The 25,046-nt window shown below is 43.4% G+C and overlaps 1 protein-coding gene across 4 annotated transcripts in view; it reads right to left on the bottom strand.

The window, feature by feature from the left end:
• The window catches only part of ZNRF3 (zinc and ring finger 3), a 67,597-nt gene extending 52,894 nt beyond the window's left edge, over positions 1–14,703 (bottom strand). For 2 of the 4 annotated variants that reach the window (XM_053959087.1, XM_053959088.1), the window contains exon 1: positions 13,846–14,703. In XM_053959087.1, coding sequence (XP_053815062.1) covers positions 13,846–14,280 — 435 coding nt within the window. In that variant the 5' untranslated portion in view covers positions 14,281–14,703. Of the gene's footprint in view, positions 1–8,129; positions 8,204–13,845 lie in introns of those variants that run through there. The other 2 variants (XM_053959090.1, XM_053959091.1) reach the window with 2 other exon arrangements.
• Between the last annotated feature and the right edge of the window lie 10,343 nt (positions 14,704–25,046).

Here is a 25,046-nt window from a genome sequence, read left to right as displayed (position 1 = left end):
GACAGAATCCAAAATATTTGATAACAGATCACTATTACCTGGAAGAAGTATTAACTTTATATTAATATTTTTGCACAAGTGATTGATGCAAGGGGATGTGTCAGGCCTGCAAGAGCCATTAAATGATATTTTGAAAGTTAAATGATTGTTCTGATATTTATTTGAGGGGAAAACAAAGCTCTGCCTTTCTCATTTTCAGTCTAGAGACATCTTCAGTCAATGCAGCAGCTTAAAATCTCACACTACAATTTCAGAAACTTCATTTGGCTTTGGGCAGGCAGGCTGGGGAAAGGTGGTTGGCAAACACTTCTTATCACAAAATGTGCTATAAAATGAAGTTGATGACAAATTTTCAGGATTCTGCTATATGGACTACAGAAGTAGTAAGTTACCTACCAGACTAGCACACTGATGCAAATATTCATGCATGACCCATCTTTTGGGCAATGGTAGAGCAAAAAAAAAAAGTAAATCCTGCTGGAACTTTGAGACATGTCTGAATAGCCAACTTTTGGATCTGCTTATTTGCACTTTAATTCTCTCTGTCAGATCCCTAATTTTGACCCTAAGAAGGGCACTGAAGTGATTTCCAGAGCACTACTAATTAGCTTTCTTCAAGAAAGGTAAGGTCTCTTGAGATAAAAAATACCAACCCTAGTTTCTCTGCCTGCAACCCATCTGTAAGTAATTTCATGATGAAATATCAGAACATGACAGAAATAGTGCCACCTATAAAATTGTCCTGAAGGATAACCACGACTCAGGCACCAGTGATTATTTTAACAGACCCTGCAGGGCTGGGTTGGGAATTCCAAGATTCTACACCACTCTGGCATTTCCTTTCAGTGTCTTTGAGACCTGGTCCATGTCAAGGGACCAGAGATAAGACATATTAAAAATAACACTTAAGGAGCATCACATGTAAGAAATTTTCTCTTTTCCTAATTTAATTCTCTTTTACTGCACTTGTGTGGCTAGATACAACAAAGAGCTTTTAACAAATACCTCCAACTGCAGGACTAAACCAATCACATTTCAAAACAAACCAAAGCTTCCTTCTCTACCCTCAAAGAGACATGAGAAGAGAAATTCAGCTACACAAAGATTAACTCTGAATTAGTTAGAGCTTATTATAATTTTTTCCTGTCTTAGTTATTATAGAAGAGTGGGGTTGAAACTTTAGGATCATGAACTTTTATAAATTCTCCTGCAAATCATTTTCACCTTGAAGTTCAGAAACAGTTGTGTGTTTCCCTGGTAGCGTCCTGAGATTTCACACAGGAACTAAAAGCAATCAGAAAGTAAGAATTCAAAGGTAAGAAAAAGGCACCAGGAAAGAAATCAGAGGGCAAACCAATTTTTTTTTCCTCCCTTGCTCACCCATCTAGACTTAACATCAGTCACTGCTTATCCATCAGGGTTCCTGTGACCATGCTGCCAGCCCCAGAAACAATCTCAGGCTGTAACCAGCATCAGAGCCCTTCCAGAAGCTGCTCCCCAGCTCCTCTCCATCCACCCCAGAGAGCAACAACGGGGGCTTGGAAAAGCAACCTGTAGGACAGCAGGGGAGAGCTGCTGCTCTGCCAGGATTAGCTGCCAAATTTTAAACATCCTGAATGAAGTTTATTCCCCCACTGAATAATCCAAGACCTGCCTCAGTACTAGAAATATGATCCTGGAGTCTTAACATCAGAGATCAATTCCCCATCAGCTAATGAGAGACAGGAACAGGTCAACAACAGAAAATGTAAATATCTCCCTAAAACATGCATGATTTCAAAGCAATCTTTTCTAGCATTTCAGTTAGGCAGCATATGGTCACCTGTTGCAAAGCAGAGCATATGTTTTGTACTAACCCATTTTGTTCATGCTTCCAATAATTTGCTTCATTCACTATTAGCAGTCATCCCTCAGCATCTGCAAGGACATTTCATTGACAGGTTTCTAAATGGACAGTAGAAAATCCAAACCAAACCAAAATACAGAGGTACCCATAAAGTCCCAGTCAAACAGCACATTCTTAATTGCTTTAAAGATTATGACACAATTATAAATGTAAGCTGTATCCTTAAGAATTAAGCTGAAGGAACACTGAAAATGCCTGAAATTACTATTTTAAAAAGTATTTTTAATGTAAATTGCCTTATCTCTAAATAGATATTGTATTTTTTTTTAATTATATTCTTCTAGCAGCTGTCTCAGCTTGGAAAGGTAAATAAACCAACTCCTCCTTCCAGAGGCACAGTCTGTAGTGTTAATTCCATATAACACAAACAGCAAAAATCTGTGAATTCAGGTACAAATTCTCTTTCAGACTAAGAAATGCTATTCTCTGCTGAGAAACGGAGCCCTACAGTTGGGCATGGATATGATACAAAGATTAAACTCCTCTATCATACAGCTCATGAACCATTCCTTAAAGCAGAGCAGCCATAACCACCATGCCTCTAGAGGCAGAGAAAGTGCTAGAGGATATTCTCCAGCTGGGCATTGTTTACAGTGTGCTATACCCCAGCAACTGCTTTAGGATGGCTCTCTTCTAAGGCTTGTTCAACTTCTCTCTTGTTCTTCTGAGCATCTCTTATTTGCTGTTCCAAGCTTTTTTTTTCTGGCAAGAATGCTATAAAAAGTTCAAGCTCCCTGCCCCACAACTTTCCCTTGACAGATACTCAAGATTCCTATTACTTTTCTCAGTCGTTCCTACCTGGACTAGTCCTAACCTAGGTCAAAATTCTGTTGTCTCAAGAACAAGAACAGACTGCATCAATTTGTGTAATCTGTTCTAAAGCCTGCAGAACTCAATTTATCTGGAATATGTTTATAATGACAAGATTTCAACATTCACCAGTACTTGGATAGTACAACTGCTAAAAAAAATATATATATATAATTCAGCTTCTTAAGTAGTGCTACCTGGTCTGACAAATATCTTTATCTATGAGGTTATTTGCTAGCAATATCCTTACCACCCAGTATGTTTTATCACTTACACAGGAAGCAAATATTTTCCCAGCTTCACCAATTTGAATTCTAAGCCACCAAGTGCAACTTAAGGACGGAAAAGTAATTTGATTTGCAAAAATTCTCACTGCAATAACATTTAACTAGAAGTATGCTACTGTCTATTACTTCCTACTAAGCCAAAAGCACACTGACAGAGGGAATCACAGAACCATTATTAAGATCAAGTCCAACACCACCATGTTCATCACTAAACCATGCCCTCAAAGGCCATGTCCCCACACTTCTTGAACAATTCCAGAGACATTGACACCACTACTTGCACAAGGCAGTCTCTTCCAATGCTTTACAACCCTCTGCATGAATTTTGTTTCCTGATATCTAATGTAGAGCTCCCCTAGCACAACTTGTGGTTGTTGGAGAAATCCTGCCCAGAGACAGAAGCATTGAGTATTTCCACAGGTGATAAATTTCCCTGTCTCACAAAGATATTTCAGGGTACAGAGGGGAAAGGAAAATTACCTTTGTTAACAACAGTTTGGAGGCAGGAACTAAAGAAAAATGAAGTCACTGTCACACCCACCTATCCCTAGACAAAAGTACTGGAATAGCACTCCAGCAGCCATCCAGTTCTTTCCCTAGTTTTGTGTATTACAGAGTTCTGCTTAGTGGCATATTTCAGACACTCTCACTGCTACATTAGTAAGTTACAGGTCTATTTCCCTGCTGAATGTCTGTAGCAAGAGAAGCCTTACTCTTTGAGCAAACTCCTTATGTCAAATAGAAAGCAAGCACTTTCCTCCTGTGGTTGATTTCCAGTGCTGTTTATCTACCCAGGCAGTGACATTGATTTCACTTGCTGAACTAGAAAAGTCTGTGCCAGCAGAGAAGTGCATCTACAGCAGAAATGTCTAAACCCAGAGATCTTTTCCTCTGTAGGCCATGCATTAAAACAAATTATCATCACTGAAATACAGAATTTTTTACTAAGTGAAACCATTCAAAATAATGCACAAAAAAAAAAAAATCTGCTACTTCAATAACGGTGTTCCAAGTTTACCTAGGAGATCATCCTGCAACACAAAGTGTACAGAACTTCACAACAAACAGTGAGTGCAGCAGAGCAGGATACAGGAATCTGCCTGAACTACCAGCATCCACACAGAGAAGTTCCAGGGAAAAAATGCCATTGCTTTGCTGTCCCAGTTGGCCATGGCAAAGCTTCTGTGGGTCAGGACATCAGTAATAAGGGAATCCACATGACATCCACAACACAGGGCTAAGAGGATACAGCAGAAGGGAAACATGGCAGGGGAAAGAGGAAAAGAGAAGCCCACAGCAGAAGCTGAGGGAACACTTTCTTATGACACACATGCTGCCTCCTGTGGCACCATCAAGGTGAAGGTTCAAATCACAACGAGGCCTAGGACACCAAAGCCAGAGGCATCTGAAGTGCCCAAACCCCACAGCTCTGTTTCTTAAAGTACAGTGCCAGCTCTGAGCAGCCCACTGCCAGTGGAGCAGGGAAGCACTGAGGCAAAGAAGACTGAGATGGGTTAAAGCTTGAATGAAAGCTCATCCATCAGGTATCTTTTTTAACACTCCTGCCCAAGTCTGGTCAAAGTTTCATCCAAGTCAAATGATCCGAGTGGCAATTTCCTTCTAAAACTTTTTTCCATAACTTCTGATCAGCTCCTACCAAGAGCCAAATCCTAAGTTTTCAGTTCCTCTTCACACCACAACCTGCTCCTTTCCTTAGGGTCTGTGACAAACACTTCTGTGATTCCTGAGGGTCCTCCAGGTCTGAGCCACTGCAAACCCACCTGAGTTTACACAGGTAATGGAGAAGGATTCACTGTAACTGGGTTTTGTTCAAATTCTATTTTACTGAATCTATCTCTTTTACAAGAGTCTGTAGCAGGGCTCAAACAAGGAGCTACCATCCAGTTACTGGACTACCCCCAAGCTGCAGGAACTAGAAAGGAAATCAAGTGGTTCCCCCCTTTAAGTAAGTATTTAAGCAATATTTCTGTAACATAAAACCACTCTGATGTCTACAAATTCAAAAGAGACCAAAGAGTAAACAGAGGGAAAGAAATTTTGTTGTGTGAGGAAGAACTTCTGCTCCAGTTAAAAAGAATACACACTGGAGTGATCTGAAGCTGCCTATAAATATTCAAGAACATCAAAGCTGGTCCTGTTAAATTAAAAATGCTGTCACACAGATAGGAACTAGCCTCTAGCACTGCCAGCTTCAACATGTGAGCCTCTGATCTGAGAGGCAGAGGCTCAGCTCTTCAAGAAATTTTATTCAGCATAAGAAGAGGAAAAAAAAGTGAACCAGCAGTTGAGTTTAATAAGGATATTAAATACCTTACGAGTGAGCTAAGTAGAGCTTAACTCTTTCAGGACACTTCAGCCCTTTCACTGAAAAGGACAGTAGCTTCTTCCTACACAGCTTCCAAGGCTGGGATGTCTCTGGGCTCCAGGAAAGTTCCTATCCAAGCCTCTGAAACAAAACTTAACACAGCCTTTGGAAACAGAGAATCTGTTTGTGCTGCATACCTCACACGTGCACGTGTGCATATGTTTTGGCTGACTATTCCACATCAGGATCTATGTTCAACACTGAAGCTGTCTAGAAAGATTTCAAATCACCTTCCCGCAGCTGCCTGAAGATAACAGGAGTGGCAGACAACAGGATAGCAGACCACTTCATTTGATTTATATTATTTGAGGATAATTCAGCTCTGGTGTGAAAAATTTACCCCAATCTGCAACTACAATCGTGATATTTCACCGTAGAAAAAACTCTGTCAATTCCCAGTATCCAAACCCAAAAAGACTATCCCTGACAGTTCTGAATGGGGGCAGGGAGAACTCTGGCATAGTAGCTTTCTCAAATAAAATAGTGGAAAACCAAAATACAATCATACTTTGGAAGTTCTTTTATATTAACTAGTCCACAAGGTCTTTTCTTCAGATGCAGCTTTGGGATGTAGAAGATAGTATCTTTTAAGGAGGCAAAACATTGCTAGCTACCAGACTGGGGATACCTTGTCTCTGAGCAAAAAGAGGTCTCCAGACCTTGGCTCCTCTTAAATACTGAACTCAGCAGCACCCCTTGGCACTGTTTCAAGAGTTCATTTCTTGCTCCCAGCCCTGCTACACATCATCCAGGATATCTGCCAGCTTGGCATCCAGATCCTAAAGCGTTCATCCGCTTTTTACTCTCACAGCAGGCAAGACAGCATCTGCTCTAAAAGGTTTCTAAATAAATACAAATCAGGTATGAGAAAGTATGCTATTAAAATACACTACTGGAGTGGTAACCAATACCTTTCCCTATTATATCACACACACCTTTAGAGACTGCCTTAGGAGAAAACCCAGTGTGCCTAAGAAAAGGGCAGCAACTGCTACATTGCATATCCTAACCTCCAAAGCAGCAAGGACAGGTTAAACCTCCTGCAGCACAAACAGAAACACTTGTGCACACAACTGGCATGCTGTATATAGAATATTGATGTTTTATCTATGAGACACAGGTATTATTGTTGTTGCTGTTGTTATTAGCATAAAACCGATCAAGGCCCAATTAAGAGTGCCACCATTTATCCAAACCCAAACAAGTCTATAAAACTTCAAGGGCAGTCTCTGTGAGGAAAATAAAATAAAATTTTAAAAACTCCACAGCCTTTAAAAGAGGTTCTTCTCCATGAACCACAGAATTGTGAAATTGATCCATCAGTGTAAAAAATCCAAACAGAATACCTTCTGCATTTTCAATTCAGGCCTTCAAAGGTACATTTCTTAATGTGTCATCAAAGTAGACAGTTTAAAAGCTCAAAACTTGCAGTTCCAAAGGTGAACTCAAATTTGTCTGAAGCGTTGGCTTCTGACAAATTTGGCTCAAATTTGGTTTGAGCATCTTCTCCTTGGGAGAGGAGAGAATAGAATATCCAGAATAGAATGGATAAAGAAGTAGAGGAGAAGGATTTTTCACAGCCACACTTAAACCACTTTTTATTGTGCATATTTTTTTAAAGCAGGCAAGCATCAAAAGCCTCAAAGTAGGAAAACAGATCTTGGCACAAACTAGGCTCTTTTCTGAATTAAAAGCAATTTTTCAAACACTACAATCAGAAGTATTTGAAAGTTGCTTACCAAGCACATGCAATAAATTCACAGTAGGAGGCACATACTTGCAACATGCATGCCTGTACAGCTAATTAAACAGTTGTACTCAAACCATGACTGCAGACTCTAAAATATGCCCCTTCGTTCTTCTCAGGCCACTCACCTCCTCACTGATTCTTCCATTTGCTTTACTACTGAAAATTACGCAAAACAATAAAGCAGCTTAAGCTCAAGGAAACCAACAGAAAGCTTAAGCTGGCCATCAGCTTTAGAAAACAACTAAAATCCTCCCATTAATGCACCAAGTAACATGTGTCTGGGAAGCCTAGAGAGTCTGCATATACTAAGCTGCATATTTAAGGTTGTACTTGTGTCTGGAACATAACAGGCACCTAATCAACCTTTGTAAACTGGCTCTTCATCTTAAAGCCAAGTGCAACAACAAAAGTCTCCAAGCAGCATGAAAAGGAAATTCAAAAAAATGAATGAAAGCAGTCCACCACTGTGAAGAGGACACCCCAAGTGACCAGAGGTCTGTTTTCCTGAGCACTACTGCTCAAGCCTAATGTAAGCACAGCTTCACCAATGGCATAACTGCAGCCAAGTGCAAATTTTGGGAGTCTCAGTTGGGTATCCGCAAGATCACGCTTCCCTGGTCACCTCTGGTTTGTGCCAAGCAGTCAAGAAAAATGCAGAAAATACGATTACTATTTTTCTTAACATGAATCTTCTGTTGCTGTTTCAACAACTTCAAACCACATCTTTGTTTAAAAACAAGCTGTTTTTCCTTTGCTGATCTCTGTGAGTGTGAAGGGCCCTCCTTCTAAGCAAGGAAACAAGAAAGAAGGCCAAGCATTCAACTTGCATTCATTCTGGTTTTATGTGTAGGCACACGCTCTGGTTTGAACATATTTGAATACTGAAGGCCAGATGCCCAAAACAAGAGAGAGTATGGACCAGTTAACACTTAAATGCTTCCTAAATTGAGCACTTCCAAGTGTACTAATGCAAATACCTGTACCACCTACCTACATAACTGGGTAGAACATACAGCTGATTACTGCATCCAGATCTTGTCTTTCCTTAACCAGTCCAATGCTGGCCTCCTGAAAGCATTCATACTTTGAAAAACTGTTTCTGAAAGTTATTTTGGTTCAGAAGGGCCTCACTTTGCAATTCCAAAACAAGAACTAGAAGACTGTAATAAAAAAAGGGAGACTTTTTAAATACGCACTCCACCACAAGATGGTATAAACTGGAAGAAAATTACTATGTATGCTAATCAATGGTTTTATACAACTACTCAAGACTTTCCTATAAGATCTGCTCGCAGTAGAGCTGCCTGAGGTTCCTCCCCTCCAAGTCTGCCACACTGAATTATGTCCTCCACACACTTCAGCTGGTGTCATTTCAGAAGGCCTGCAGCAGGCAGAGCACTAAGGAAGCAGCTGCGAGGTGCTCAGGGGGCTGAGGGCCAGTTCCACCCATGGGGCATGGCTGGCCACAACTGCTGGTAACACCATGAAGTAGGCTGTAATTATATATAAACCACTGAAGTCACACAGACCCAGTCTAAACACAAATAAATATATATATAAATGAAAAAAAATTCTCCAAATGGATGTGTGTTGAACAATTTTTGAGTACCACTCCCCCCTGGCATTTTTTCCTACTTCCACCTCCCAAACAAGCAAGAGGAGCACGTGGAAAAGGAAGTGGTCAGCATCCTGCCACCAAAGGCAAGGTTTGCAACAGTACAGAGCATCAGCATCTGTAAGGAGATTTAACTAAGCATATAGACATATGCAGAAAAGTTACCTGAACTCCCACAAACTATTTTCCCCACTTGATTCCCCACCTTTACTTGGAAGTACAGAAATTGCACTGATTAGTCTGAGTATTGAGCCAGTGCTGTGAGCTTTCTGCTTTTATTTACTTACTTAACCTACTTTATTCTTCTTCCTCTAAATGGGTCACATTAGCATTTTTTGTTCTTTCCATTGTAACTTCCCCATACTGTAATATCTTTTACTGCATTTTCTTACACTGTGCCTCCCACCTTTTCTTCAAGGGACTGCCTTGGTCTTGCAAAGAGGTTCTGATAGAAGAATTCTGGTATCGCTGCAGCTCTGTGCAAAGACCACAGACATTTGAGCTTCCTCCAGAACCAATAACTCATCACTGAATTTGGTACCTCATCTTCAGATCAGTCCCCTCTTGTGTCTTTTCACCACCTTTCTAGATATTAGATATTCTTAGATATTGCAATGTTGAAGAATAAATAAAAAGTAAGCATCCTTATTTATGACATCACAGCTAGAAGCCAATGAGAACAGGCAGCTCCTTGCAAAATAAGCCAGCAATGATGTGACTGGGCTGGAGCTCAGGGTGTGAGGACAGCACCCAGTGTCAAGACAAAACAGTACAAGAGCATAAAAACCTAAACAAAACACCTTGACACACTGTCTTCAATACCCCCCACACCACAGTACACAACAGAATAAAGCATGATTGAAACTTTAAAAAAAAAATAAAAAGGACAGAGGGAGGGATAAAACTGTGAAACAGCTGGACCAATCTGTCCTGAGATCAAGCCCAAGACAACACCTCTGCTGCGAGCAAGCTGCCTGTGCATCACACTCTACAAAGGCTGTCCAGGTACAACAACCATGCAAGTCTTTGCCTAAGTGATCTCTTATTTTGAAAGCAAATTATGCTTCCTTTAAGGAGGACATGATGACAAAGCCAACCTGAAGCGCAGATAAATGTATATTTACAATGTCCTCAGGATCATTACTGCAAGCCACAGATTTACAGCTAGGTATGGAAACGAACACAAACCCAATCACAGGAGTCTTCATATTCTAAGAGGATAACTAGCAAAGAAAACATTCAATAAGACAGTGACTCAAAGCCACAAATAATTCCACTTCCTCATTTTGAAAGGCCTTCAGGCACTCAGCAAGAAGAAACTTAACCTGCATGATCAGAAAAGAGCAACCAAAAAAACCCGAAAATACGTATTTTTGTCTTCCATTCTCGAAAGACACAAACATTCCCTTGACTCGGCCTCCTCTGATCACGGCTAGACATCTTCTGTATCTGCACAGTTATTTCAAGTCACTCCTTTCAACACCATTGAAAACTGCCAACGCTTCAGAGTGCAGTTTGCAACCTTTAGTAACTTTTGCATTTTGAGAAAACAGAGGAAAGATTCAAAGCCATTGAAGTAAGGGGTGGGAGGGAGATGGAAGGAAGGAAGAAACACACAGGCACTGTCTTGCAGTCCAGTTTGAAACCTCCCCACCTTCTACAAGAGAAAGATGGGCAATAAGCGCTGGGAAGTGTCCCACGTCTGTTTTCTTCCTGGAGCTTAAAGCACTGAATTATGTTTGTTCTCCTCATAGTGTTACCTTTTAAGCACAAAAAATATATGCAAGTGGAGACTGTTACATCACCTACACACTGTCTAGTTCAATGGCTACATAAAGTTCATCATTTCCCTGCTGAGGCTTCCAAGCAGAAACCATCCAAAACACAAATGTTTGTTGCACAAGAAAAACCACCCGTAATATCCTCAAATCTCTCCTCCACGCTGCTTCTCTCCAAAATTGGATGTATCAGTAATCCACCCATATTACTGTATTCAGCAGTACCTTTAAGGCAGGAGTACAAAAAAAGCAAGACTGAGAGAAAACTTTAAATGATGAATGTACATCATTTGAAGTTTTTGACACATCACAGGCATTAAATTTGATCCTCTTTCCCAAGCACCTCACCTGAGCAGTCCAATCACAACCATAACTTTATAAGAAACACAACATTAGATGCTCCACACCTTAGCTATCAAGCTGAACAAGCAACAGGAACAGGATCTCTCCAGTTGCAAGATTAATATAACATAATCTCACTCTGAGCAATAAAGCCACTGCTAGTCAAATCAGTGATTTTTACTGTCCAAGCACTGTCAGTCTGTGGCTATGTAACACTGAGTTTGAGACAAGACTGCACCTGAACTTTTGCCCTGAATGGTACAAGAAGTTTCAACCATAGGGAGTTCCCCAGTCATAATTTGTTTCAAAGCAATATATCATTTTAGAGGTTTCAACAAAGTCTGGTTTTCACAGTCACTCTCTAGCCAAACATCTGCAACTTCCAATCTCTTGACCATATCAATGGCCAGTATACTGCCCCAAGAAACACGGGATATTCCAGTATGCCAGATACCAACAAAATGGTTAGACTTTCGAGCAGTTTAAGGACCAGCTGACACAGCAACATAAGGATGAGTTTGCTGAATACAAACTGTGGCCACATGAAAGAAGGCATATGAACATTTCATCTCTCTGAAGAGTTATTCTGGGGAGACACTTGACCCTAATAAGATTCATTCACAATAAGTTGAGAAACAATATAATAGCACACCACTACTGGATAGGAATCTGACCAATAACCAGTTCAGGAGTGGATGTATGACCTATCAAAAGCTGAAAGTGCATTGTTTCTTAAGGTTGGGGTTTTTTTGTTCAGACTTTCAAGACCAATGAGTAATTGATGCTATTAACATAAACAAAAGTAAGCCTTTGTGTAGTCCCAAAACCACAATTCCTTTGATCCATTCTTTAATGTGTGCCTGATTTTCAAGAACTTCTAATATTTCATCTTAAAGAAAAATGCATCTTATTCTTGAAAGAGCTGTGTGCACTGACAAAGGGGCTGGGGCCAAGAAGAGCTTGCTTCACTGACTGATGTACAACTGGCTGCTGCTGAACAGGTTCTGAGTGGCAACAGCTTCATGAGCCTTTTCTAAACCTCACAGTGAACTTTAAATGATGACCCAGAACAGCAGATTCAAAATGTTCTACAAAAATACAGCCCAGCTGAAAAAAAGGAGGCAGGAAAATGCTGTGAAAATCTTGATCAATTTTGGCTCTAATAAACTCTCTTTCAGGATGAGATAGAGGAAGCAGGACACTGACAAGAGAGGTTATATGCAATCTAAAACCTCAACAGTGAAAACACAACTGATAGCATTCAGTCTAGCTGCTCTGGAACAGTATTTGCCAGGTTCTCTCCTCTGAAAAAAAGAGCAGCTCATCAAAAAAAAAAAAAAAAAAAAAAACCAAAACACCTGTCCATGGCATATGTTATCTAGCATGCATCCAGATGAAAAAGCAGATCAATTTTTGAGTGATAAATTACTGTAAAAGATTTGCCACATCATGTGGCTTTTGCTGTAGTTTTTCCTACTGGAGTGCTGTCTATTCAGGCATGAAGAGGAAGCAGACAGGTGATCTTACAAACAATAAGGCCTGCCAAAGTCTATTTCATACCCTTGTTTCAACTTGTGCAAATCTGAGTCTTAACAGAAGAGTTTATTTTTTCTCCACTTTTACTTACAGTCACTAAGAAAGGATGACCTCAATAAATGGCCTATGTTCTGTTCTTAATACTAACACCTGACACAAAAGGAACCTTTGAAGTCTCCTGCTGGCTCCAAAGACACTATTAAGTCTTAAAATGAAAAAGCATTAAAAGGTTAAAAAAATGTCCATGTCAGTTCCAGCCCCTACTAGCACCACCTCTTCTAAATGTCATAATTATAACTTAATGGGTCCATCCCTCTTTTCTCTGAAAAATTACCTTACATCAGCAATTTGGCCTCACAACTCCTCTGCTTTCAAGAGAACTTTTATAAGAAATCTTCCCAGCAGAAACTGTTTTGAAATATCAAGTATTCATAAGCAGTACTCTTTACTTAAAAAAAAAAAAGAAGTTATTTTGATAGTAAGGTATTTGTGTTTGTAGAACTTTAACAGTTGTTTCTATAACCTACTTGACACCAGTTATATTCTTGTAAGTTTTGTATGTATATTTACATGTGTAGGTATCTGTACATAGGCATACATATACGGAACGCAAACAAACCAACCCCACAGCTGTTAAAGAGAAATAAAGATTGCTATTGGCGCTTGCTTAACAGTCAAACTTACTAAAACACCATTCAAGTAATTTTTCTCTACTTAGCCAAAGGGGGTGGGGGGAAATAAAGTCAGCAATTACAGGCAACTACAAAGGAATAAGATAAGCACTTCAAGAGTTTCAATAAGAGTAAAGAATAGTTGCGTTCAGTCAAAGACGAGAACCATTTCTCTGGTGAGCAAGTCAAGCACAGCTCTGTACGAAGCGTGACGCGGTGGAAGCCCGGCTCCGGGGGACCCCGAGCGCAGCAGTCCCGCCTCCAGCTCCGGAGCGGCCATCGACCGGCACAGCCCGAGGGCGCAGCACCCCATTACTGCCGCGGCATTTTCAGCCCGGGCCCCCCCACCGCGGCCCGGCCGCCCCCAGAGCCGAGCAGCCCCGCACAGCTCCGGCCGCGCACCGCCGGCAGCTCCGGGACCGGCAGGGGCCGCCCGGCGCGGCCCCGCCTCCGCCCGCCCGCCCGCCAGCCCCGCGCCCGGCGGAGGGGCGAGCGGAGCGGAGCGGAGCCCGCCGCGCGTGTGAGGCGGCCTCGGATCCGCCCGCTCCCGCCGCGCGGAGCCCGCGCCGCGCGCCCGGCTGTCAAAGCGAGGCGGCCCGGCGAGGTGAGGCCGGCGCTGGGCCTTTGTGCGCGGGCGCGCATCTGTCACCGCGTCCCGGGCCGCGCGGCGCACGTGGGGCGGCGGGCCCGGCCCCGCTTTGTGCCGCAGGTGCCGGGCCCGCGGAGCCATCTTGGGGCAGGCGGCGCCCCCCGGCCGCGCTCACCTGCACGATCTCGCCTTCGGCGCTCAGCGTGGCCCCCGCGCGGGAGAAGCGGCCCTGCAGCCCCGTGGTGTAGGTGGTGTAGTCGCCGCTGGGGCTGGACTCGAAGAGCACCACCTCCACGAACGCCGTCTCCTTGCCCAGCGCCGCGCCCGGCGCCGCGGCCAGCAGCACCCCGAGCAGCAGCAGAGGCGGCGGCAGCGGCGGCACGGGCAGCCCCGCGCCGGCCCCGCAGCCCCTCATCGCGCGGCGGGAGGAAGCGGCGCCCCGCCGCCGCGCATCTCTCCCGAGCGGCTCCAGCTCCGGGGCCGGGGTCCCGGGCCGGTCAACGTCCCATGGCAGCGGCCCTCCCGCCGCGCTGCGCCCCGCTCCTCGCTGCCGCGCTCCCCTTCCCTCGCCCCGGCTCCTCTCCGCCCTGCCAAGCCGCTTCCCTTTCATCTGCTCCACGTGACGGCCACCACGGGGTTATCCCCGCCCTCCGCGCCGCGCTGACCCGCTCAGTCCCTCCCGCCGTGCACACACCGCCCGCAGCCCCGCTGGGCCCGGCCGAGCCGAGCGGTTGCCGGGGCTGCCGGCGGTCCGGCCTGGCTCGGCCCGGCCCCGCAAAGGTCTGAGAGCGAGCGGCGCTCGGGACGGCCCTACCGGTATCGGCTTTCCACGCGGCTGGGCCTGCAGGGCCGGGACGCGAAGGGCAGCCCTGTGGCAACAGCTTGGGCCCGCGTCCGCCGGGCCGCTGCCCGCCGGTGCCGGAGCTGCCGCGGTGCCCAGCCGCGGGCTGCGGGCCTGGGTCCGTAGCGGGTCGGTCGGGCCGCTTCCCGGCGCTACCGCGGCTCGCGGCCGCCGGCCGTGCCCGGTGCGTTAGGCGCGGATCCCGGGCGCGGTGGCCGCGCGGGGCAGCCCCGCCGGTGGCACAGCCCGGGTGGACGTGCCCCGGCGGGCGGAGCAGTGCTCTGGCAGCACTCGTACCACGGGCACCCATCCTCCGCAGAGACACCGCTGCGCTGCCGGCCGGACGTGCCAGCTATTTGCAGGCGGCACCCGGCGGGCTCCTCGATGGTGTCTAGGGCAGGACTGGCTGACCGGACCCCTGATCGCAGTCTCCTGAATCTGAGTTAGGGGAAGCTGGGTTACCTGGGCTCTTTCGCTTGGCTCTAAGTGCGAGTCTACAAAACCTCCATCAATGATGAGGGGAAAATGTGTTGGTAATGATTTTTGTTGCAGTCTCCCACAAGAACTGGATGTCAGCCAATTACACATTCTTCCATTTAAAAGTATGTACAGCTAAGTCATGGAACTCATTAATACATGGTGTTACACAGCCTAAAAATATAACTCAGTGACAAGGAGGATTGAGACAAACTGATCCAAGATCTCTTGTTGGCTATGAAACACAATGTTTGGAAACAAAGCCCAGCCCTAACTCACTGGCAGAAGAAATAATACTATAGCCTACAAATGGCCAGCTCTTTTCCTAAATATACTTTGTTACAGGTGAAAACAAGGTAGTGTTTTCCTTAGCATGACACAGTGAGCAAATGTTAGCTTAACACATCATGGAGGATTTCTTCAGTGGCAAAGGGTCAAGAAGGGATTGCAGGACCGTACACTCTGGGTTCCTACAGTAAGCCACAAAATACCCACCTAAGACTACGGTACAGTGGATCAAAGGCCACAGAACTGTTGCATATTTAGAAAGGGAGCTGGAAGGGACATCACTGTGATGCACTATGCAAATTTAGATGTGATCAACAGGTGCAAATTTTTGATTACAGGTTTCAGTACAATTTCAGAAATGCATGGCATCTAGTGTACTAAATAGAAGCATTTTAATCCCTTAGTGCAAACTACCTCTACTTGATTTTCCATGAGACAAATGCCCGATGCTTAGTAAACATACGGCCTCGTATATTACAATCAGCCTAGGAACGGCTTAAACTGTCTGGAAACTACGTAGGAAAAAGATGTAAATGGGGCTCTATACAGCAAGTGGACAGATCCTATGCCTAAAATAAGAGTTGCTGAAGATGTGATCCATTCCACTTGGGCTACAGACACAGCAAAATTGCCTTGAAGCAGCCTCACAGTCAAATGCTGAGGAGTGACATGAGGCACTAGGTCTCAGGTCACCAAGTTCCCTCGACTTGGGCAGAAATCCAAGCAGGAAGTTACAGGAAGAGAATGGACTGTCTATCATTAAAGCATCAAATATTTCTAATTGGCATCCTGCCCGGTTGGCAGTATACAGTTCACAATTCAGTTATGCCATAATACTTCAGATATGTTTTCTTTCTTTTTTTTTTCCTGAATAACAAACTGAGGCCCAGGGTCTAAATACTGAAGTCTCAAGCATTTATAACTACAGCTGAGGACAGTGAGAGCTGTGATTTGAGAAAAACTAAATTATGTGCAATGTCAAATGCTCTGAGAAAGCATTCTCTAGGCACTCAGTCTCTTCTTTCAAGTAACAAGTGACAGAACCAGAGGAAAAAACCTCAGGTTTCATCAGGGGAGGCTTAGATTGGATATTAGAGAACATTTCTGCATGGAAAGAGTTGTCAAGCATTGGATATGGAGGCCATGGATAGAGGTGGAGTGACCATCCCCCTGGGGGATTTTAAAGATATGTGGATGTGGCACTTGGGGACATGGTTTAGTGGTTCAGCAGTGCTGGAGGAATGGTTGGACTCAATTGTCTTACAGATCTTTTCCAACATAAACAATTCTATAATTCTATCTCAGAAGCAGGCAATCAACACTAGAGGATGCTTTTGACATTGAACTTCCTACATCTCATTTCCCTTGCAAAGAAATGGATATTATTGAACCCTCCTCCCTCTGCTCTTGAGAGAAAAAAAGTTAGTGAAGTAGTTACATAATATATGCATTATATATATACAATATATACACAATCACAAAATAAATGTGATAAACATTATAGAAAAAGCCCAAAACAATCTTCTCAGAGCAGACCAGCTGTCCATAGGAAGGATAAAAAGGCCCGGTTGTCTCATTCACACACCCAATTCAGGTGTTTTCAGGAACTGGTAACTCGGACTACTGCCCACATTCCCTATATGTTGCTCTGCAGAGCTTATTTCCTAAGTAAATGATATTGGTGTACCTCTTAACAAGCAATAGGAACAAGTGCTGTCCTTTTCCCAGTAAACTCAAGGACATGTACATGCCTGCCCTTTTTCTCTGAGACAGAATTGCACAGCACAGAGTTTTAGGGCTGACTTGGAGCTTTGCTCAGACACACCCGAGCGCTCGCAGAGCTCTCGCTCTGCAGGAGCCGCAGCGGCTCCTCACGCCGCCGGGGAGGGGCCGCATGCACCGCGGCACGGCCACCAGCAGGTGTCCCCCGAGGGCCACCGCGCCCGGGGCTGCGGGACGTGTCCGGCAGCAGGACACGCTTGAAAGTACCTCCCACAGCCTCGCATCTTCATCTCCAGCATCTTCATCTTCATCTAGCATCTGCAGGCTTTGGATGCTCTTTGGACCTGAAAGCCCATCGTAATGGACAACGTTTTTTTCTATATTTATGGAAGTGATGCTTTCGTCGTTATCACCAGTTATTCTAAATGAAAGTAACAAACCGTTGTAGCTTGTCAGCTTAATTAAAGAACAAAAAGAAAAGTCAGTGGATATTTGTACTAGGAAAAAAAAATTACGTGGAAAGTGGCTTTGCCTCTTGCTATTTAAGGTTTGGAAACACAATTCATCCAAGTAAATCAGCATCAAAGCAATGCAAAATAACCAACTGACTAGCCACAACAACTTTGATTATATTGTTTGTGAACAAAATTTGTAGTTAATGTTTGAGTAGTTAAGGTTTCCAACGTTTTAAAAAACATGTAGTCTTTTAAATCTATAAGAAGGGGAAACATGGTGATTGGGGAATCCTTCACCTCTCTGTACATGTAATTGTCTACTGAAGGGAAAAAATAATAATGAATCAGGTCTGTAAAACTGAACTATGTAGATTGTACTGAAAATACCCTTATTTAGATTAATTTGGTCCTTTCTTTTTGCAAACTATTGCCCAATACACAGTACAAGCTCAAATAAGAGTTGCAAGACAATACAGCCATGCTTGATGCTTTCCTTCAGAGCCCTCACCAGGCAGGCACAGCAGATCATGTTACTAAAAGAAGAAAAAAAGAATTCTAAGAAACAAACTTAGGAAATTATTTCTATATGCTTTTTGGTCATCTAAAATCTCTGCAAGGGGTGGCAGGAACAGAATGGATTTGGAAAAAATTTGGAGCTGTATTTTCCAAGATTCTCAGTATTCATTCTGCAAGAAAGACCCTCAAATGCATCCATACCAGTGTCTTTCACTGTGCTGCTGTGTTCCTGAGATTGCTCTGTATCACATCTACTCATTTTCAGTTATAGTTGCACTAAATCCCACACTACTGTTAGTTTCATGTGTTCATTAGGTCAATGCTTAGCAGTTTCCTTATTCATAATATTGAAGAAGCTGCTAGTGAAATTAAATATAAATAACACACTCTGTATATTTCACATATTTATATACAATCTAGATATTGACACTTCTGTATTTAATTCAACATTGTTATTAGTGTTTCTGGAATAAATATAGGGTACAGGCTGCTGTTCATGAAGCCCTACTTCAAGCAATAATATAAAATGAACAATATTTAAACATTGCAGAATAAATTTGAACCACATGGTTAAAGTGTATGATGTATCAGCTGCTAATACTAATTGCAATATGAAGAACTTTATGCTAAAGCCAAAAAATAGATTTCACTGTTTCTGAGTAGCAAAACCAAAAAGACACTCTTCAAATGTTACTGGCTAAAATGAAGGAATTCCTACTTTAACAATGGATTTGTTCATATGATAGTGAGTTAAGAAACTGTTTACTCTATTTCATCTTGGGTTACCTATTATATTAATGACTCACTTAAGTTAAAAAATCTGACTAGCACTTTAATTAATCACCTTAAAACACTCATTTTCCACATTCAACTATTAGTATAGGATCTATTTAATTAGTAGATTAAGGGCTTTAGCTGTCCCTGCCTGTTTACATAAGAGTTATCATTAAAGTCAGTGCTAACAGAGCAAATCAATGAGAATACCAGAGACAAACCATAACAGACTTGTCCCTCTCTGAACACCAGCTGCTACCCTGTGCCCTCTGTGGAGTCAGCAAATCAAAAATGTAGGAGGCAGGAGATGGATGATTCTGACAATATCCCCCACATTTTGGGTCCTGCTGAACCTATGCTGAAACAGAACTGATTCCTAACTTGGCATTTCCTGATAATTTCCTCTTCTCATGCAGGGTCACATGATAGCTGGAGACAGGGTTCTGCATACAAAAGGGTACCCAAATGGAAGAATATAAGGAAATAAATTCAAAATGACAAAACAAGGAAGCTTCCAGGACTCTCAGGGGCTCTGGACTTCTAAAATAATTTCAAAGCCTAGGGAAGGTCTAAGAAATACGAAAAGGTTTTCCCTTTCAAATGCAGGCACTGCTCCAAAGAAGAGCAAGCTTCTGCCAACAGGAAGCAGCCATCAAGTTTGCCTAAGCGTGGTTGTTTACCTCCCTGGGCATTTTCCAAGAAGAGGTTCCAGTTCTGAACCAGGATGTGCAAACAGAAAAACTTACTGGAACAGGAGCTTTTAGGGATGTGAGATTTCAAGTTAAGTGTTTTCCTCAGAGAGTTTGCTCAACATGTGAGACACTGGCACAAAACCCAGAACAGCATTGTTGGTTCCGTGGGACAGCACAGCAGCAAGTTCAGTCTCTCCTGTACTGGCCCAGCACATTCAAAGCTTCACCCCAAACAATGCACTTGCTGCATCATCTCAAGTCAGTGTAGGACCTTTATCTTTTTCTTTTACTTGTAACTACCACCTCTAATGTGTCATTGTGTGTCAATGTACACAGGTGAGCACGACACCTCTCTGTGCACAACTGTTGTACACAGGTGAGCACGACACCTCTCTGTGCACAACTCCTGTGGCATCCCCCAGAATCTCCAAATCCTGCATACTCTGCACAACTCTCTGGCCCAAATTTCCTGCCAGCAGGAGGAGAGAACCCTGCAGGGGAACACTGTGCTTGGGACCAAGCTAGAAAGAGAAAAGCCAAAGGGCTGAAGTAGGACTACGCATGGAAATAGGTACTACAATCAGACAAACCACAGCAAAGCACCAGAGGTGCCAACAGCTGGACTTTTTAAAGGGAAAGGGAATTCATGCAATGGAAGCAGAATCGATAGAGCAATAGAAAAATGGTGTGGGAAGGGAATGAGCCAAATTGATTGGAAGCAGAAGCCAGAACTACTAAGCAAAGCCTGAATGACATCTGCAACCTCCTCTTGACCTGTGGGATTCCTGCAGAGATCAGGGGTGCCCACCAAGCAGATTACCTGACCTGAGCCCGTTTTCCTGGCTAAGTGACCAATGCTGTTTGGTTCCCAGCTGGAGTCTCTCAGGGACTGGCAGATGGCATAAACCTTCCCAAGGGCATCCAGTGGCTATGTATAAAGATCTGTTTACATGACTAATGTTTGCAGAGTTTTCCAGTAACTTTTCACTCTTCCAGAACTGGGCACAGGGTTGCCAGTGTTTCTGTTTAATGTGGTGTGGATATCTTTTCTTCTTTTAAATTCCCATCAGTGTTTTGCTCAAAGCTCTGAATGTGCAAGAGAAATTTCCTTCTCTGTCTGACAGAAACAATCAAATCAAGAGATCTTTATATCAAAATACTGCCATGTCCTTGTAAGTGGATAGATTTTTCCTTTATATCAGCATTCCTTGGCAGTGTGAGGGGGATTAGGAAACTGTCTCTACACTGGGACCTCTGATGTTTAATAAGCATGTCAGTTTTCTGGAAAAAAATAGTAAATTGGCAAAAATCTGCAACTGCTAAAAAATTATATACATTTGTTAATTTCTGGTCTTGCCTGAGACCAGTGAATTCTTGAATTTCAGAGGAGTCTAAAAATGAAGCAAATTGGAATTACAATGCAAGTGAAATTCAGGGGGAAAAAAAACCACTATGGAGATGCAAGGAACATTGTGAGCCTTTTATAGAGATTGCTTGATCTCAAATTTACTGTTATCACTCAAAAAGACAATATATCATTAGACTGTTCTAAGAAAAATCTGCCATCTTGTATTCTGTAACAATAGCAAAAGGAATTACACACACAAAATGTTAGAAGCTGTGAAACATGAGATGATTTTGTTGCCAAACAATCTGTGATGCAAAGAGGTCACTACAGAAGAAGGCCACAATGGAGGTTCATATTTTCTAAAAGTTAATCAGTTGCTATACATGCATCTACACCTGGCTTTTGGGCAGTGTGCTCCTGATCTCCTTTTTTTTACGAGGTGCTGCATTGAAATGTATTGCTGCTAAGCTACCATTAAACCTGGAATAGGGCACAACCTCTTTGTATGTGGGCAATGGAACTGAACTATCCAAAGAGGCTCCAAGTTGCACCTCAGTGTTTATGGCTGCTGGGAACTCCTGTAGCACTGAAGGGAGACCCTCTTTTCCTGAAGATAAACGTTACAAAAGGCCTAATTTCTAGTCAACTTGCAGAATATTTTTGTTTCAGAAACACTGATAGTGTTGCCTGAGTTAACTCAGACTTCTTTTGTGAATCAGAAGCAAGGCTTAATTGACTATGGTCAATGGGAGAACCAACTCTATTGCATGGGGAGGCAGATAACCCTACAACAAGGGCATTTGAGACATCTCTGTCACAAGATATGTGCTGCCTGAACCAGCTGATGCTGCCTGCAGTGCTTGGGACACTGCTATGGGGAAAATACGGACAGAATTCCAGCAAGAAGGCCTGAAGGTATTAGAAGTGTAACAGGAGTCACTTCAGGTACAGGTGTGATGGGATCTCTCCCTCACCACAAATCAGCTAGGTCAGAGGACTGAACCATGAAGAGACCGAAGTAAGACTCTCCAGCCTATGCCTTTGGGGCACAACCAAGATCTAAGATGGAACTCAGGCAGATCTACCTCACTCTTCCTTGAAATTCTGGGTAGTTGGAAGTACCAGTAACATGTGGGTGGAACATGAGGACATGAAGACAGGAGGACAGGAGGACAAGGAACTGGAATGCAAGGTACACATATGTTAGGAGAGTGATGGTTTAAAGTTGAACTCACTGTGTCTTTTCCATGCTTTTCTGGTGGTAACCTGTGAATAATCACAGAAGCCAGTGAAGCAGAATCCAAATAACTTATTAAGTATTAATGGAGAAGGGATGAGAGCTGAGCGAAAATCACCTTTCTGAAAGGCTTGCTTGTTGCAGTGTTAAGAGAAGGAAAGCCAATGTCACTTTGAACAGCATGCAGGCAGAGTGGCAGTTCCTTGCAGTAGCCAGAGGATACAGATTCTGCATATTCCCTGAGACTGAGAGCACTACAACTTTGAAAGATACAATTAAATGATACGCATTTGGATCCCTGAATCCAAATGCGTAATGACAAAATTTAAGAATAAGTAAAATTCGTTTACAGGTTTTTAATAACCTTGTTTTAGGCTGCTAAACAGGTTCTCTTCTCATTTAATCAGCTATTGATACAGGAATGGGAACACTCCAGCTGTTGTCAAGAACTTGGGGGCCTGGGCCACCATCCAAGTATTTTCAGACACACATTTGGCAAGCAAGCTCTTTCTCGGATTATGATTGTCAGGTAATATTTTCTCTATGCCCCCCTCTTCCATTTTACTTTCCTCATCTATTCCCCCTTTTTTCATGTGTAGATAACATTGAACACACATTTCTTTCTCTGTATCTGAGATTACACAAGGGTAAAGCCTCTCCACCTTCATTAAACAAAATTATTTCCTCTGGTGGGTTGGCCACCTGGAACATAAAACATAAAGCTATTTTAGCAGGAACTAATGTGGTTTCTGGCAGGACAGCCAACAGTATCCTCATTGGCACATCCTTGGTGGTAGTGCTGAACCCCCCAGCGGGGTGAAGGCAGGGTGAGAAGCATTCTTGAGTCACGTGGATCACAGGATTAAATCCAATGACTGAAAAAAAAAAGAAAAATACAAAGACTGGAATGTGTAAACAGTGAAGGGAAAAAAAAAAGTGGAAATCAGAATTAAACTTGAAGCCTTTTTGTTAAAACTCTCTGAAAGGGTGTCACAGTATAAGACCAGCTTAATGGACCTTTTCTTAGGCACTTTCTTACCCAGTGACTCAACCATATAATAAAACACTTTATATATCATATCCTAATGGTAGTAACATAATATTTGTGAGCCTAAATATATTCTCAGCAACTGCACCAGAGCTCTTCTTAGTACTACTAAAACCATTAAACAGGACTAGAATGCAGGGTGTCATGCCCTTCTTTTGCTAGCTATTACTGCCAACACTAATGGATGCTGTTATTATATTCAGTAACAATGGACACCACCAGTGCCAAGGGCAGCTTCCACTTTTGTTGGTTACACATCACTGTGAAGTAGATCAGGCACCACTACTAGCACATATGTCCCTGCACTTCTGTGGTTTATCCATGATCACAGGTGTTTGTTGCAAAAGGAAGAATGCTTTTCATGGGCTCTGGTTCCACATAAAATTAAATAGGAAAATTAAATCACCTGCAGACAGAAGGTTAGGATTTTTCTTCAGTCATAATACCAAGACATATGGATATCTTTATGATAAATCATATCATGATAAATCAGATCTCCCCAGTATAGCTGTACAATATTACAAATATTACAAATCAGCAATGTATGGCAGCCCTGTTCACCCCCTTCAACACTTTTCTTGCAAATAAGGGCAACTTGAAATGGATGTCTGAAATCAGAAGCAGTTATTAATACTGAATATGCATTTTGGTAGAAAAAAGTAACACTTTAAAGTGGGAATTAGAATTACAGAAGAAACATGAGTCCAAATGCAGAAGAGACACACAAAAGAGAAGCAGTATCTCCAATGGCCAGTATCTCAGGGGCTTAGCAGGACCCAAACAAATAATTTTTTGCACTCTGATTAAAAGGCTTATTGAAAAATCGCCATGTTTTTCACAAAGGTGTCAAAGTAGAAAGATGAACTTTCAGCCTTAGCTCAATGTCATGCTGCAGTGCGTAAGAAAAGAACAAACACAAGCTCACAAATGCAGTTTGTTCTCTGTATCATGAAAGCCTGGCAGAACTCCAGTGCTGGAGTAATGCCAAACCAGCACACCAGTGTCTTTGATCTTCTAAAGCTTGTGTTTTCCTTTAGTGTTTAACATCTCAACTAATTTAAAACCAATGTACAAATGGCTTTCAGAAATAATTGTGAGCAGCCAAAGTCTCGACATTTCATAACTATTCAGGTCGTTGGCAACTGTTGCAAGTGGAAACGTGGAAAGCTTCAGGCGCTGAGCTGCCGGCAGTGCAAACACCCTCGATGCCCTGCATGGCTGTGCATTGCTGCCCGCAGGTTGCTGAACATCTGCATTCCCATGGGCAGAGTATTTCTCGGCTTTCTACCTACAAAACTTTTGTCTGAACCCTAGATCTATCAGATCTGACACCAACCCATCACGGCAGGGTGATTTCCTTCGTCAGACACCACAGAAGCGCTCATTTCACTCCCACACAGCGCTGCTGCTGCTCAGGAACAGCCAGGGTGTGACACCCCTGAGGGAATTCTGCACTGTCTCCTGCAACTTCCACTCATCAGTCACTAACCTCGCCGCGTTTTTAGTCTTCTTAGACTAAAAAGTTCATTCTTATGGCATCTGCTACAGCTCCATTCGTGGCACTTGTGCTCCCCATGATTATGCTTGTGACTACTTGTGACAGACCGGCTCCGGAAAGGAGACCAAAAAGAGACTTCAGCTGCATCGTCACGCCAGGCTCGGTTCACCGCCTCCTCAAGGAACTGGTCAACTTCAGCCACCGCCATCGCGGGCGGGCAGAGCAGGGCAGAGCAGAGCAGAGCAGAGCAGAGCAGGGCAGGGCAGGGCCCGGCCCGGGCCTCCTCGGGCCCCTCACGGCCCCACTCTGCCCCCACAGCCGCTCCGCCCCTCGCCAGCGCCTCACCGACCGCAGCCCTCACGTCTGATGCAATTCGCTTCCCCCCTTGCTCGCGGCCTCGGGCCAACCACGAACTCTCCCGGCAGGATCGTCACGCCTCGCAGCCAATGAGAGAGAGCCACGATGGTAGAAATGCGGGCG

The sequence above is a fragment of the Vidua chalybeata genome, chromosome 18 (assembly GCF_026979565.1).
Source record: "Vidua chalybeata isolate OUT-0048 chromosome 18, bVidCha1 merged haplotype, whole genome shotgun sequence".
In the NCBI taxonomy this organism is placed as follows: Eukaryota; Metazoa; Chordata; class Aves; order Passeriformes; family Viduidae; genus Vidua; species Vidua chalybeata.
The sequence above is the reverse complement of the archived record's forward strand: the minus strand, read 5'-3'. Positions and strand labels throughout refer to the sequence as shown.